The sequence below is a fragment of the Rhincodon typus genome, chromosome 10 (assembly GCF_021869965.1).
Source record: "Rhincodon typus isolate 14 chromosome 10, sRhiTyp1.1, whole genome shotgun sequence".
In the NCBI taxonomy this organism is placed as follows: Eukaryota; Metazoa; Chordata; class Chondrichthyes; order Orectolobiformes; family Rhincodontidae; genus Rhincodon; species Rhincodon typus.
The window spans coordinates 24,350,540-24,367,001 of NC_063341.1; the positions used below are offsets into that span (position 1 = coordinate 24,350,540).

General features: G+C 40.0%; 1 protein-coding gene across 7 annotated transcripts in view; it reads left to right on the plus strand.

The window, feature by feature from the left end:
* Window positions 1-16,462, plus strand: part of rnf2 (ring finger protein 2) — a 44,132-nt gene that overhangs the window by 14,259 nt on the left and 13,411 nt on the right. For all 7 annotated transcript variants that reach the window (XM_048602392.1, XM_048602391.1, XM_048602394.1 and 4 more), the window contains exon 2: window positions 10,790-10,878. In XM_048602392.1, the coding sequence (XP_048458349.1) occupies window positions 10,792-10,878 (87 nt within the window). In that variant the 5' untranslated portion in view covers window positions 10,790-10,791. The remainder of the gene's footprint in view (window positions 1-10,789; window positions 10,879-16,462) is intronic.

Here is a 16,462-nt window from a genome sequence, read left to right on the forward strand (position 1 = left end):
TCAGCTCATACATGTTTAAGCAATAGAGACCAATGATGGCTGATCTGCATCCAACTTCCTTAACTAATGGAGTGAACTGTGACCGTTAACCTTTGCACATTCGCAGTCTCTTTAACATGGAGCTGAATGAAGTAGATATCGTTTGTTATAAGCAGGACAGCTTCTAAAGCACAAACACTTCCTGTTTACTCCCAGGTCCAAACCACACAACATCGTATTACATGAGGCAGAAAGATAGAAGAATGGAAAGTATGCATCCAAGCCATGTATTAACTTCAATGAATTGCAATGAATGGCACATGATAATAAAAAAGAACTGAGGACTGCTGCATGAAAGGCAAATGAATCATGGAGACTTTGCAACTAAGTGGTTTTATACTTTAGTGTTAGGCTTTGTCATTCTTCAAGTTGATTGTTTCAAAAATTCTGTCACATAAAACCTTTTTCGCTTCAGCCTTCTGGTGACTTGCTAAGTCTCAGGTTTGGAATACATTTTCATTCGGGGTATTTTCCATTAATTTTCTACTGCTTGAACAGGGTACTTGATGGCTGTAGTTTGGTTGCCTTACAGCATTTAGTTCATAGGTTTTTAGGTTAGAAAACTTGCTTTAACAGGAGGACCATACAAAGTGTGCTGATGCGCTTCCTTCCACACTCCACTGCTGCTGAACTGACAATGGTCTCACCTCTTGATGACTCTGTAACCTGTTAACTGGCCCAAGTGGTGAAGACCCAGGTGACTGCTGTTCACTGAAGATCTCAACAGCCCTCAACTGCTTACAGATAGTAGAAAAGAAGAGTTCACTTTCTCCATAAGTGAAACACAAGGAAAAGCTCAAATTGTGATCCTGGCTGTCCAAGACAGGGCAAACATTCAGTATATGTTTAACCATCTAATGGATGCATTCCTGGTGCCACCACAACTGCTTCCGCTGCCAGAAAAATAAATTAGTCACCATTACTACTTGTAGGTCCATTTGATCTCCAGCTGTACACTCTAATTACCTTCTACCAATGAGATCTCTATCCAAGACTTTACTGATCTTGGTAGGGTCTCCCATTCCTCACTGGTAATTTATATCATATTTTGTCATTTTGAACTGTTTAAAAGTGGCAGATCCATCTTTCACATTTGATTTAGTTATGGTCTAATAACATTGTCCAAAGCAGTTACAGTATGATACAAATTAGTGACAGTCATCAGGACAATTATTTATTTATTTAAAGAAGGAGGTTATCCAGAATAAAAATGAAAAGGAGCAGTGCAACCAACAAACTTGGAGTTGGGAAACAATAGGAAGAAAGAGAAAGTTGGAGAGTGATAATGCATCATAGAGAAAAACCTAAAGAGGAGATGAAAGAATTTGGCTGTGGTTTGGTTGACAGCCTGCAGTGGCCTTCAGCACTGCATTCAAATGATCATTGTTCATGCATGATACTAGACAGTGCTCCCTCAGTGGTTTCTTCAATCATAAAGTCTATCACAAGGAAGTCTAAATTTTTCAGACCTTCACATATGTTCACTTCCAGTCTGTCACTAGCTGGTAAGTATTCTGGCATGGATACTGGGCCATTTTTTCTCACCTTCACAGTCCAATTAATGCACTGATGCTGAATAGCCTGCAAATTGATTTGAGTTATTTATTTATTGTCTCACAAAACTAGAAAGATACAATGAAAAGTGTTTTGTTGCCACAGTCTGGCACCACTTGGAATTACAGAAAGAATAAAAAGAAATTACATAAATAGAGTTCATCTTCTGTACAAGGGGTCTTCAACCACAGCTCCAGGGCACCAAAAGGTGTCCCAGGCCTCAAGGAGTCCCTGCTCTGAGTACAGCAGCAATAACTCGGGCAAGAATCCATGCTTCAGGCAGACCACAGCCAGGAGCCCTGCCTGCCACCAAGAATCCTTGCTGTGAGGACCATCACCACTGCAGCCAATGACCTGCCTAGCACCGCTATAGATAATGTCTTGCTGAGTCCAGTGTTGCCAGCTCATGGCAACCTGAATCCTTTTCTACAGTTCCCGCATGTCCATAGTTTCTCTCTATTGTAACTGCGCTTGTGTCTTGACAGGCAGATCATTAGCTGAAACTTTGCCCACCTACACAACAGGTGTATGGATTCTCCCACTCTGGTGCTTGTTCCTTCCATGTTCACAATCCCGTGATTTTCCAATTACAATAAGTTGACCAAATATCTCGGATCCTGATGTAATGTCTGGTTTCTGTTTGCCGACTGGAAATCCTCCTCCTCTTATACCCTGAAACTCCATGCTCACAATCAAAGATAACATCTATGTCCTGATGGATAGATTGATCCTGGCAGGTTTTGTTGCCGTGTCTCTTGGAATATCACAAGATGTTCACGAAGCATTTCCATCCATTCACCTCATTCATTGCCCCCTCCTTTCCATCTCCGTTTACAATATTTGTGGATCCATAAAAAAGCCATATCCGTCGCTGTCACTTGCTTTGATATTGAAACTAGCACCTGGAATTTCCACAAGGTGTTTTTGAATCTTGTTTCATGACCTTCAGTCAGTAGAATGAGTGCAGCTGTTTAGCTGGGAGTTCAACAGAAAGGCTTCAGCTACCTTGACATTCAGTTGAAGGAATTTGTGTCTCATTCCATGATTTAGATGCTAGTTTGCCTGTTGACGTTATGGAGGTGTTTGCATGGATCAAAGGAGGTGCTGGAAAGCAGGCTGCTGCATCAGTTTCCACATGAGTTTACATGATCTGCCTTTCTGTAGATGATTTCACCAAAGGGCAACATGTAGTTTGGGGTCGGGAGACAAAGTGCCCATGTGAGGAGAAACTATTGGAGATATGCAGCCTGTGGATAAGTATGAATGGGACTGCATATGGGACTGAAGGAGTATAGTATATTTGATCAGTGCTGCAGAACTTTTTCAAAAGATAAATATTAACCACTTCTGTAATTATAGAAGATGCCATTGGTGACTTTGACCTAGATGGCTTGAATCCAGCAGAGAATGGGCTGAAGTGATTGGAGAGTTGATAGCACAACATGGTCAAGGGTCATTGTAAATTATTTGAATAGGAGTAGTAACATTGTAGCTTACTAGACTGAATAAGAGGTTGATTTGCTGCTTGTGTGCATTTAAAGCATGGTTCATCTTGTATTGTGACGACTGCAAGCTATATAATACCAACTTGAACTTTATATGGTTGATACTCACCATTGTTTTAAAAAAAAATGTAGCTATCAACTTGTGCTGTGGATGTCATTCTAAAAGTAACTGTTTGTTTGTTTGTTTTTTTTTTAAACAAAGTGCAGACAGACAAGAGTAAGGGCCTATGTGAAAATGTTTTGGCAACTGTTTGGTGTATGTGGTTTTTGAAACGTGGGTAGATTAGTACTATAATTGTTTAAAAATGAACAGACACTAGAGTTTTTCCAAATTTGAATGAGCTCTGAGTTTTATTTAAATACCCTGCAAAGTACACAGACCTGTCTGGAATACCTTGGAGAAATAAGCAGGAGATATGTCCTATTAACAGACAAGTAAAACTGGAATGTGCAGAGTGCTGTGAATTGTGGGGAGTAAATCCACATTAAGAAGTGCTGTGAGGATTGGTCATCATTTTGTGGTCAGTAGAGCTCAATTTGTAATTAGTAAGGCTGTCCAATTAAACAAAGTTGTTTTTTTTTATTCTTTAAATTCCAGTGGAATTTTCCAATTTTGGCTGCATAAATGTTGTATTAAAAGGTGTTACTCCCTCGACTTCCTGAAGGAAGTTTAAACCTAAAGATTTACTATTGCTACTTGCTGACCAAATAATGAATCATGCCAATTTCAACTTAAATGCTGCCTTTTACCCCAATTATTTGGTAAAATCATTCCAATGGCTATTGTTCTTTTTAAATAAACTTTTCTAAGATCAATGTTTAAATTCACTTCACTTAAATTTCTGTCACTTTGTTCCTGGTTTCACTTGCCTTGATGTAGCACTTATGGGCATAGAGGCAGACCACATCAAGCTTTTAATTTATAGTGGGCAGAAAAGTAACACACATGCTCCTGGAGGAATATGTCAAATGAAAATGAGCAAAACAAGTTATTTGCAAATACATTTTCATTACAAATCCTTAATTGAATGGGTGACTTATACACCTTCAACTTTCAACTTTCACAATGCTGTGAAGAAGAAACACCCAAAAGTCAGGCTGGATTTTAATTCTTGAGTTGGGATTCAGTTGGGTGGGAGAAAGTGGTGGCAAGAATATGGATCAGGAAGTTCGGTTTCCATTTCAAGCGGTGGTGTGATAAAGGCTCAAACGGGCTCTTGTGATGAATGCTGAAACAGATCTTTCAGGATCTTCAAGAGGATGAGTGAGTTATAAAAGTCTTCTAAATCACTGCAGTCAGTCAACATACAAACATCTAAATTTGAGTTAGAAGTAGGCGATTCTGTCTTTCAAGCATTACCATTCAAAAAGATTATAGTTGATCTTTGTGTGTTCTAAATTCTACGTTCTCATTTATCCCTGATGACATTTGATTCCCTTGGCTAATAAGAATCTACCTCAATCTTTTAAACCTTGCCACCATCACATTCTGAGTCAGATAATGCCAAAGTTGCACAAAACTCAGAAAAAAATTCCAGGTATCAATCTTTTTTTAAAAAAATGCCTCTGAACTGCCTCGAATGCATTTGCATCCTCCTTTCCTTTAAATGAGAAGAGCAAAACTGTACCTAGTATTTGAGAGGTGGTTTCACCAATGCCATGCATAACTGAAGCATAACATCCTATTTTTAAGCACAATTCCTCTCGTAATAAAGCCTAGCATCATGTTGGCCTTCTTGATTATGTCCTGTACTTGCTTACTAATATTGTGTGGACCATGCAATAATACACCTTGATAGCTTTATAGTAAAATGAGAGGGAAAGCACCAGCAAGGGTGTTGAAATTGCATGGGCATGGGGGAAAGGTTAGAAGAGGCAGGGGTGACCTCCAAGACATCACAGACTGGGCAAAAATCTGCTATTAACATGATGGAATCAGGCAATTGATCCAGGATGTTATAGACACTGTTCAAAGGAAGGGATGGTGCCACCGCAAATGGGTCCACCTCTGCTGCACCTCCACACCATTGCGCCAGTGCAGAGCCAGCTTCATGCAGCATGAGAAAGGTCCCAGGGCAGCCAGAGAGTAATCCTCAAGGTGGAATTGACTGACTACCACACGGATTCAATGTACAGACCTCGGAATATTATGAAAAAGAAATCCTACCACTGTATCGAATTATTGAGCTCATGTATCACCTCCCCGCTGCTGCCTGTAGAGCCAAGTCTCTTTCAGTTCTCCCACCCCACCTCTGGGTATGTGTTTAGATTTGGGGTGATGAGGGTTACTCTCCCTGAGGAAGTGGTTTCTAACTCCCCTGTGAAATCAGCAAATGGGAAGTGAAAGCTGCCATAACTCCAGAGGACCATAGGCTGCTCTCTCGTTAGCAAGAGGGAAATGACTAGTAATGAATTTAATCTGAAGGTCACCACACCTCAAGAGGGCCAAAGTTGAGAAGGCAAGGCCTTTGTGGTGATCTCAGTCAGTACAGGAATCGGACCCATACTGTTTGCGTAACACTATCATAAACTAGCAGTCTAGCCATCTGAGATAGCTGACCTTGTGCCAGTATGCTGAAAACTGACTGTAAACCCGAGATTCTCCTTGGTTTGAGATCTGATTTGCTGTCTTAACTGCACTAATGGAGCACTCTAATATACAACCACTGGGTCTCCCTCATGGTCAAAATATGCTGAACCATAGGTCACAGCAAAGGGGAGTGAGGAGGCAGAGCATGAGGCAAGCTCGGGTCCTGTAAGGAGGAGCCAACGAAGGAGGAATGCCAAGGGACTACAAGGAAGAGGACTCTGTTACGGACAATGTACTGGAGAGACGTGATTGTTGCCATATCCAGATAGTGAGAGAGGGACCCATGCAGAATGCTTGTTGTGACAGACCCACCGATCTGGTTGTGAGTTAGTTGAATGTCCATGAGTATTTGAGCACCAGAGATGTGCCTGCTGATCTTGGACCAAGTCTGACCCTTCACAAGAAGTTCCTTTTACTATTTTCCCATCACACAAAGGGGTGGACTGTTGGCCGTAGTCTCCACTGGTGCCAAGCAGGGACTTAATAAGATCTTTATATTTAATAAATCATCTTGACATTGAGATGTGAAGGGCGTGCTAATCTTGCAAAAAGATTTCTTAAATTATCTCACCAATAACTAAAATACATGTAACAAACCACAGTAATCCATTTGGTGATCACTGCAATCACTCCTCTGAAGCCACAAGAAAATGTTGTAGGAGGTGTTGGCAGGCTGCTCATTTCTTGAGCTCAGCAGCTGTGAGGGCCTTGGTTGGCCTCGTCATGCATTGGGGCTTTCTGTATCCCTGCAGCACAGGCATTCTATTACATAGCTCTGCATGAGGCTAGTCTCTGTGCATTGGCCTCCATCTCCTGTCGTTTGCTGTGCTCCTCATCAAGTGCCTCAACTCTTCTACTGTGTTGTGATGCACTGTATCTGATGCTAATGCCTGGTGTTCCGATCTGATGTAACACTATATCGTCTGAGTTCTCTTGTTCTTAGTGGGATTCCTCAGCTTGTGGAGGTGGACATGGAGACTCTGAAAGTTTATCAATAATTTACATTTTCATACCCAGCCAGTTCAGTAGATAAACAGTACCATCAACCCAACTGCCCTCCGTCACCTGAACTGCTTCCCTAGCACATATGTTCTTGTGATTCTTTTCCACAGCTGTCTGCATGAGAAATAGGATCCTGCCATCACTATTACCAACGTGCTGTTGTGAGGACTCCCTGGCAATGTCTGTAACCCTCTCTTGCATGACTTGTATAGCCTTCACTGGTGATGTCACTCTCACAGGTATTGTGCACTTTTCATTCTGCAAGAATGAGAGGGAGATGGAGCACAGGAATGCTGCTTGGAGAAAGGCAGCTCCTTGTATGATGTGAGACATCAATTGTTTATTGATAGCTCAACTCTAAAACCATGGGAGCTGCCTTGGTGTCTGACCCCAGGAGGACTCCTCCAGCATCCTCCCAGGTGCTATGAATGGTGCAGGCTGTGAGTCAAGGGGAAAACACCAAATAGCTGGATGTCTCTCTCACCTTTTCCAAAACAGTTCGTAAAGCCATCACCATCTCTGCATTCATGTTTGGCAGTGCTTCCCTGAGGCAATTGCCACCTCAGCAGTCTGGGCCCATATCCTCTGTGAGGGCCAGGAACAACTTGCCATTAAAAGAATGACCCTCCTCTCATTGCCTGCGTACCTGAGTATATTGAGATGTTGGTTGGAGAATCGTGCAGCTCACTAGCTCTGATTCTCCTGCCTGTTGGATGACTATGGCTTTCTGGTGTTGGAGTATATGATGATTGTGGATCAGTGTGTGTGTGTGCCCCATGTACGGTGCATCATTATCTTGGCATGATTACATGATAATGAGAGGCTAATAGCTCATTTCAATAACAGTTGTTGCAGTTTGTAGACTTGATGGCTGTGTAGTTGCTGGAATGCTAGTGCAGTGTGGGTTGTTAGTGCACAGCAATACTGTAGGGGGGCCAGATTTCCAGCACACTAACCCAGTGAAGTGTCACACTATCCGGGACAAACTGCTTCTGCCAGTGGATTGAGGATCTATCTGGTGTGCTATAGCTGCAGCAGGTACTATCTATCAGATACACCTCCTTCCCTTAATTGTTTTGATTAAGACATGAATGGTAGCTAGAGTTCTATCCCTGTTATTCTTTGAAGACCTGCAATGAAATATTTGTTTCCCTGAGCAACAGACTTTGTTTTGGGTTTAAAATCTCATCAGAAATGCATCTTTGAAATGGAGCATCAACTTAAATTATGGATATGGGTTGGGCTTAAACCCAAACCTTTTGATGTTGTGGTAATTGTGCGATAGCTAAATAGATGTTGACACTTAACATGACTGTGGTTATCATCTGAGATGTCATTTATAACACCAATTTGCTTTTGCTATTTTTCAGGACAGCTAGAAGAACTACTCAAAGCTTAAGGGTCACTAGCATGATCTGTATCGTGTTTGAGTATTTCATATTTAATTTTTGTGAAGAAGTGACTGGTTAATAAATGGAATGCAGTAGATATAGCTTGTGGTTTTTCAGAAGGCATTTTATAGACTATATCCAAGAGACTTATTAGAGGTTCAGATCCATGGTATAAAGAAATGTAGCAGGATGAATAGAAAGATAGTTGATAGAAAAAGTATTTGGATAAATGGGTGTTGGTCAGGTTGGAGAAGCAATGGATTATGGTAAATGTGGATGAGTTGCTCATGGGCTCATTGAGTAACGTCTTACTTTGACAATGTGTGGCTGACTCTTAACCGCCCTCTGGGCAATTAGGGATGGAGAATAAATGCTGGCTGGCTAGCAATGCCCATATGTAGAGGGATTTAGCAGAGAATTTAAACAGGGAATGTTTGAGCACAAAGCCATGAAAACAGTTCCAAGCCTTGTGGGTTTTATAAATAGGTACATAGAGTACAAGAGTAAAGAATTAATTTAAAGCTTGAAAGCATTGGCTTGAGTAGAACATGAAATTTTGGTCGCCCTACTATAAAATAGATATTGAAGCCATAGAGCTCAAAGCATCAGTTCATAAAGGTTCATCAGGGATTGGGAACAAATGTCAAGAGACTGATGTACTAGAATCATTTCCATTGGAACAGAAAAAGAAAATGTTTTTAAAAATCACAATGGGTTTTGAGGGAATGAACAGAACTATACTTTTTGATCAGAGGTCATTTAATTAAAATGGTCATTAAGAGAACAAAATAAGAAGGTAGGAGATACTTATGCATGCAGCAGGATATTGGAGCACAGAATGTTTAATAATCGGGCTTAGTTAAAGCAGCAGCCATTACATTTTTTAAGGAATGTTAGATAAACATCTGAAGCACAAGAAGGTATATCACTTTGAAGCAGTATTTGTTTTGATTCGCACCTACAAAATGTCAACACAGACAAAATAAAAAAGGTTTCTTTTTGTACTGGATATCTACAAATGTTCACTGGAGGTACAGCAGTTATTTTAATAAATACATTAGTTAAGAGATGCATATTGTGTGTGATCAGCTTCATAAGACCATGAGAAATAGGAATAGGAGTAGGCCATTCGGCCTCTTGAGTTTTTCTGCCATTCAGTAAGATCATGGCTGATCTAAAATACCTCTGTGTGGCAAAGAATTCCAAAGACACTCAACTCTCAGAAAGGAAATTCTTCCTCATCTCAGTCTTAAAATGGCACCCCTTTATTCTGAGACTGTGCCCTCTGGTTCCAGACTCTCCCATGAAGGGAAACATCCTCTCAGCATTTACTCTGTCAAGCTCCTTATGAATCCTATATTTTTCTGACTATCAGTTTGTAAACAACTTATTGACTGCTTTATTGCTCTCTGATGTCAGCATGCAAAACAACCCTTTATTCCTGTAGGTTTAATTCAATATGTTTTGCCCAATGTGCACAAACTCTGCATTCTTTCTGTTGCATTACTAACTGATGTGTTACAATTTTGTTGCTATGCATTTTAGAACTTTTTTGAAGCATTAAGCTATGAGCCTGTTTTCCTTTGACACTTATGCAATGTCAGATGAAAATTATTGCTTTAACAGTGCATTGCACAGTGTTTCCGTCGTTACAAAGAAAGGTATATTCGACTTAGTGTGTTAAAAATGGATAGCAGAATCAGCTTGTGGTTTGCAAGAACAGTGACAAGTATAGCTCGTGCTGTCATGATGATAACAGAAAACGTTTGAGTGCTTGGTGGACTATATCGTGTTGTGTGACATCTCGTGGGTCAGTTGTTGGCAGTGCTGCCTGTCATCCAGAAGACCTAGGTTCAAATCTCTCTCCAAAGATGTTGTACATAGTATCTGAATCTGATTTGGTATCCACCTGGAAAGGAGAGGGAAAATAGAAAGAGCACATCACCTGAACTGTTTGTGCCTGACTGTGGTTTATTAGGGAACGCAGTTGATGTGCTTCAATACACGTAGGGGGAAACTTGTACCATTTACCAAATTAGTTTTAATTTGATTTCGTTGCATACCCTAAAACTCCAGGATCATGATTCTTATTGTCTGTATTCAAAGTAACGGTGCTAATGGTCTTGCATTTTGAACTGATCACTGTATGTGTAATGAAGCTAGACATAAGTCTTCAGAGGTGGGGTTAGTGGATATAGTAATGAGTCTCCATGGTCTTACCATTGCCTGTGAAAATAATGCACTTCTGTTCCTTGCCAAATTGCAAAAATGTTCCTTCTCCATGAAGGCGTCCATGAAGAAAAGCTGGAACTTTAAACTGTGGACAAATATTCCTTTTTAGTTACCAGTTGGTTGATGCTAACATAGATCATATAGGGAAAAAGGATGGACAGCAACCTATACTAATCCCTGAATTATACTGGTACTACATGAATCATTACTGAACCTGCATTGAGACTTTATTAGAATCATTACTAATTCCATGGGAACACCTGCAATCCACATGCTGCAGCTTTAACTCCACTTCTGTCTATAATTTGCAGTGGGTACCAATCTGTTTCTCGCTCCAGAACTCTGATGATTAATGCTATTTGAATAAATCTGGTATATCTAATATTTGGTTTATTGGAGGGATTTTTAAGGGTTGGCCTGATGGCGACAATTAAATAGATTTTCAAGTTTCATATGATGCACTATGTTTCTTACAGAAATGGCACAAATAGTGCAGACCAATGGAACCCAGCCTCTTAGCAAGACATGGGAACTCAGCTTATATGAGTTACAGAGAACACCTCAGGTAAATATAACAATTACATCATTACTTCTACTCTCTAGGATTAATGTTGTATACCTCTTAAGTGGACTAGGTCATTCTACAGCAAATAACATCTATATGGAGAAAAATAGGAAAATAGCTTGTGCACCTGATCTTGCCACCTTGAATTCTTATCTCAGTAGAGGAAGAAAGCATTTTCTTTAATTATAAAATTAATGGCATCTTTGGTAAATTGGCACAATAAGGCTTGAGTGAACAGGAAATAATACTAAATTTAGGAATCCACTAAAGAACAGCTCGCTTTTATTCATTCAAGGGATGAGGGCGTCTCTGGCTAGGCACTATTTATTGCCCATTGCATTGCTGTTGGTCTTGAGTCACATGTCACATGGTCACCAGACCAGGTAAAGATGGCAATTTCCTTCCCTAAAGGATGTTAGAGAACCAGATGGATTTTTCCTGACAATCTGAAATGCTTTCATGGCCATGTTTAGACTCTTAATTCTGCATTATTATTAAATTCAAATTCCACCATCTGCTGTGGCGGGATTTGAACCTGGGTCCCTGGAACGTCTGGGGTCTGGGTCTCTGGATTAACAGTCCAGTGATAATACCACTAGGCCATTGCCTTCCCTATAGTTGTTACCCAACTATAAGTGAAATTACCAAAAGCACCAGCATTCAATGATCCAATTAGAGATTTGTGTCAGCTTCAGATCAGATGTGAATTTGAGAATCTCTTCCTTTTGTAAACGAATGTAATAGAAACTACATGCAGAATTTTCCTATCACTTGAGTGGAATGAGCAATGACAAAAATTGTAAGAAAAAATGAAATTGAAAAATAGCTCATTCACAATATTAAGAACCTTTTGATTTCACTTTAAAGTTGCAACAGGAAGTTCTGAATCTCAGAATGGTGATTACCTTTTCCCTGTGCGTTTGGAAGCAATTATGGACTATTCTCTCTTCATTTCTATACAGCCTGCAATTCTCCCCTCCTCTTCTGAGAAACTGGCTGGCAACAATTCCTGACTTCAGTCAGAGCAGTTACCTGATGATATAGTTCACCACTTGTGTCTCCAGGCCACCGTTTTAATGTCCTTTGAACAACATTTCCTTGAATGTTGCGTGGACAGTAACCTCCTAGACCCTTTGTCCACCAAAGTTGACATCATCAAACCACCAGCTTCAGTACGTTATTATGACTGATCTTGGACCAACACTGAATCCTCTTCAGCCTTTCAGGATTTCACTTTGGAGCTCCGGGGCACACAGATACATCATGAACCTAGACTGGATTTATCTGATAGTTCTTAGCCTCATTTCCTAGTGATCACACACTTTTTTTTGTTCTTACTTGGTGGCTGCCAGCCTCTTTGGATTGCATAGTTTTATTTTTTACCAGAGGACAGGAAGGATTGCTTGTTGTAGAGGATGATGTGGGGGACAACCATTGGTGCTATGTGCAATAGTGACATTGGTAGTGCATGACCCTGCTTTCTCTGTCTTGGCCAAATGTGTTTGCTGTTTCGGCCACCCAACTCTGGTGGTCTCTCCAATAGAGAATGGCCTGCCCCTTCACCAAAACCGGGTGCTTGCTTTCCTTTCTGAGACTTCTCAGTTTCCTAATAGGACAGTGTTGGGGTATCTTCTGGAATGATGTGCAGCTGGGCGCCAGTGATTTGAACAGCAGCCGGTCCCAGCAGCGACGACAATTATCCCTCTCCTGCCACATTATTTCACGTGAAGGGTGTTGGTGAGGAGCAGAAGGTAATGAGAAATGCCACTGTGAACCATGATGACACCACTGCCATCAAGCTCTATGAAAATAACCGTTGACCTCAGAATGGGAAAGTCCAGCCCCATGACACTATTTGAAGGGGAGCAGGAAATTCAGACAGTGATCAACACCATGAAAAACAAGAGCTGGCGACTGTTTGATGTTTGTGGGATTTTGCTATGCAAGTACTCCCTAATACATTTTCTTATATATCTGTGAGGACACACAATCACAGAATTGTTCTGGTGCAGAAACAGGCCATTTGGCTCATCATGTCTCTACTGGATTTCTGAGCGTTTTAACTTAGTTTCAATCTCCAGTCTTTTGCCTGTAAACCTGCACATTGGATATTATTTAAGTAAAAACAGTGCTCTCTAGAATGCCTCCGTGAAATCTGCCTCCACCACATTTCCAGATGGTGCATTCATTCCCTAAGTACTTGCAGTGTGGCAACAAAAATTATCACCTCGTTTACTTCTGTAAGAAAACACATTAAAACTGTGCTTCTGGTTCTCAATCTGTTTGAGTGGGAACAGTTTCTCTCTATTTACTTTATCTATTCCCCTCATAATTTTGAAATCTTTTTATCAAATCTTCGTAGTTTTCTCATCTCCAAGGAAAACTGTCTCAACTTCTCCAATCTTTCCTCATAACTGAAGAGTCTTATCCCTGAAACCATTCTTATAGTATGGTGGCTGCACACTGTATGCAGAACTCCAGCTAAGATCTATCTAGGGCCATTTATAAATTCATCATAATCTCCATGCTTTTGTATTCTGCACCCCTGTTTATGAAGCCTACTAGAGTGCTGGAACACTTCAGTAATTAATTGACTGTAAAGTGCTTTGGGACATCCTGAGGAAGTGAAAGACACCACGTTATTGCTACTTTATTCTTTATGTGATCTGTTTGTAAATTAAACCTCTGCTCTTTAGTAAAAAAGAAAAACGGGGAAATGCAGAATTTGCTGGAAGTCAATTGTCAGAAAAGGATTAGAACATGTTTCTAAATAAATCTTAGCAACGCAGCTTATAAAATCATAGTTTGAGATGAAGTCAAGGTAGTTCTGCGAAAGTGTTTTATGGAGTTGTTCAGAATGTAATGAAGATGGCATATAAAGAGAATCAGTAAGTATTACATACTTCAATTTTTGCAAAGAATTTAGTAAGATGAGGTAAATATGCAATGAGTTAGGCTAATATATTAGCATGGATAGAGGTAATGTAATGTAACGTAAAGTTGCCATAGTTCCAGAGGACCATAGGGCTGCTCGCTGATTAGGGATGACTGGTGGTGAGTTTAACCTGAGGTTCAGCACTCCTTCTCAGTGACCTCAGCCGGTACGATAATTGGCACCATACTGTTGACATTACATTGCAAACCAATTGTCTGGCCAACTAAGCTAATCTACCACCTTTTGAGGGCATTTTCGAGTTGGCAGATTCTGACTAACTGTCATGAGGATCATTGCTGGGACAATCTATATGAATGTCTTTGAAGATAGAGTAACGTGTCCAAGTTTGCTGATGATGCAAAGCTAGGTGGGAATGTAAACTGTGAGGAGGACACAAAAAGGGTTTGATAGGTTGTGAATGGGCTCCAAATTGGCAAATGTCCTGAACTATGAGGAAGTGTGTGGTTATTCACTTTGGTGCTGAAAAAAAATGAAAAACAGAATTTTTTTAAGAAGAAATGAAGCACACAATTTGAAAAGCAAAGAGCATGTTGGCCTTTATTGCAAGGAGATTGGAATACAAGAATCAGGAACTCTCAATACAATTTTATAGGATTTTGCTAAGACCTCACCTGGAATTTTGTACAGGGTTTTGGTTTCCACATTTTAAGGACATAATTTGTATTTGAGGTAGTGCAATGAACTTCCACTAGACTAGTACCAGGGAATCTGGAATAGGGAAGTTGCCTTATCATGAAGCTGAGCTAATTAAGTCTGTACTGTCTCTGGTATTTAGAAGAATGAGAGGTGATCACATTGAAACGTACAACATTCTAAAGGAACTTGACAGGTGTCAGTGCTAAAGGGGCTGTCCTCCTGCTAGGGAATTTAAAACACAGGCACAGTCTCAGGGAAATGGGAAAATTAGTTAGGATTGAAGTGAAGAGAAATTACTTGTGAATCTTAGGAACTGTCTATCCCACTGGGTTCTGAATACTCTACAGTTGAATATATTTAAGGTTGAGATAGACAGATTTCTTTGTCTGTTATGCAACAGACTGATATATAGAGAGGCTTTTTTAAAAAAAAAAAAGTGGAGGTGAAGCCACTTTTATTTTTAGTGAATCTTAAAGTTCTGGTACTTACACACTTGTATAACTTTAACAATAAAGAAATCTAACTTAGCAGTTCCCAAAACGCTTCATGTTCTGAAATGATAGACTCCCTACAAAACAAAAGCTTAATAACTGTACGTCAATGCTGGTAAACCCGGGAAAAGAACCCTTCTCAACTTTTACTTTTTTTTTTCTCACTTCCTCCTGCCTTCTTTCTTCTTGTTATCTGTTTCCATCATATTTCCTCCTCTCGTTCGTTCTTTCGTTCTTTCGTTCTTACACATCTTCCCTCTGTATCGCTTCCTTCATTTTGGACTTTCTTATTTTCTCTGTGTGAGTAACATTGTTTTTCCAATTTCTGACTGTCTCTGTCAAATTCCCTTGAAGTAATCCCTCTTATTTTGCATAGATTGCAGATGGATTAAATGGTGATGCTGAATGGCCTTTATTGTTAACAATGTCATAAAAGTAGAACTTAAAATACCAAAGAGGGAAGTGATTTGTGCTGCATCGTTCTGTCTGCAAAGAATAGAAGGAATTGCCATAATTTGCTTTAAAAGTCAAGTGACAGACAGAAATGGCACAACATTTTATGAATGACATTGGTGTCAGCTGAGCAGTATGGGTTTCTAGTGGAGAGGGACCAAATAGCAACCCTTTTTAACCACTGAGAGATCATGGGCACAAATTAAGTTCCAGAAGGAAATTGCAGCAAAGGGAGGGGATGTCGTCTTGTGGTGGTAACCCAGAGTTGGAGATCAATCCTTTGGGAACATGGGTTTGAATTCCCACAGTGACAGATGGTGAAATTTGAATTCAATAAAAATCTGGAATTATTTTCTAATCTAACAGTGAGCATGTAACACTGTTGATTGTCGTAAATACCCATCTGGTTTGCTAATGTTCTTTCTGCCATCCCTACCTGGTTTGACCTAAATGTGACTTCAGACTCTTGATTGCCCTCTGAAATGGCCTAGGAAGCCACTCAGTTCAAGCGTAATTAGGACACTGGCCCAACCAGTGATGCCCAAGTCCTATGAACAAGTAAACCAACATCTTAAATTTTTACTTTTTATTATACTGCAAAGTAAGAGAATAATTAGTGTTTTAAAACTTAATGTTTTGGGTAATTACTTTAAATGCTGGTCAGCTTGATACAAAGACCTGGTTGAAATTCTCCACATGATAAGTTGCAGTCCACCAGAGAAAAATATCCAGATTATCAGGTTAAGAAACAACTGGTTTTCATTTAAATCATAATCTGTTGTTAATGTTTCTCAAAATGCAAAAATTTCACTGTAGAGCCCAATATGGTAAGATCACATGCTGTAATGTGAACTTTGCCTGTTAGTCAAAAGGCCTCATTATATCGGAGCAGATGGTGCTTTGTTTTGCCAGGAACTGAAACTAACTGAGAACTCCTTAGTAGGCCAGTAATATTGCTTGCAAAGTAAAGAATATGTCTGGTAAATTTAACAACATGTTTCTATGTAGACTACCCATTCTGCCATTCAGTTTCTTGCAAATAATTCAT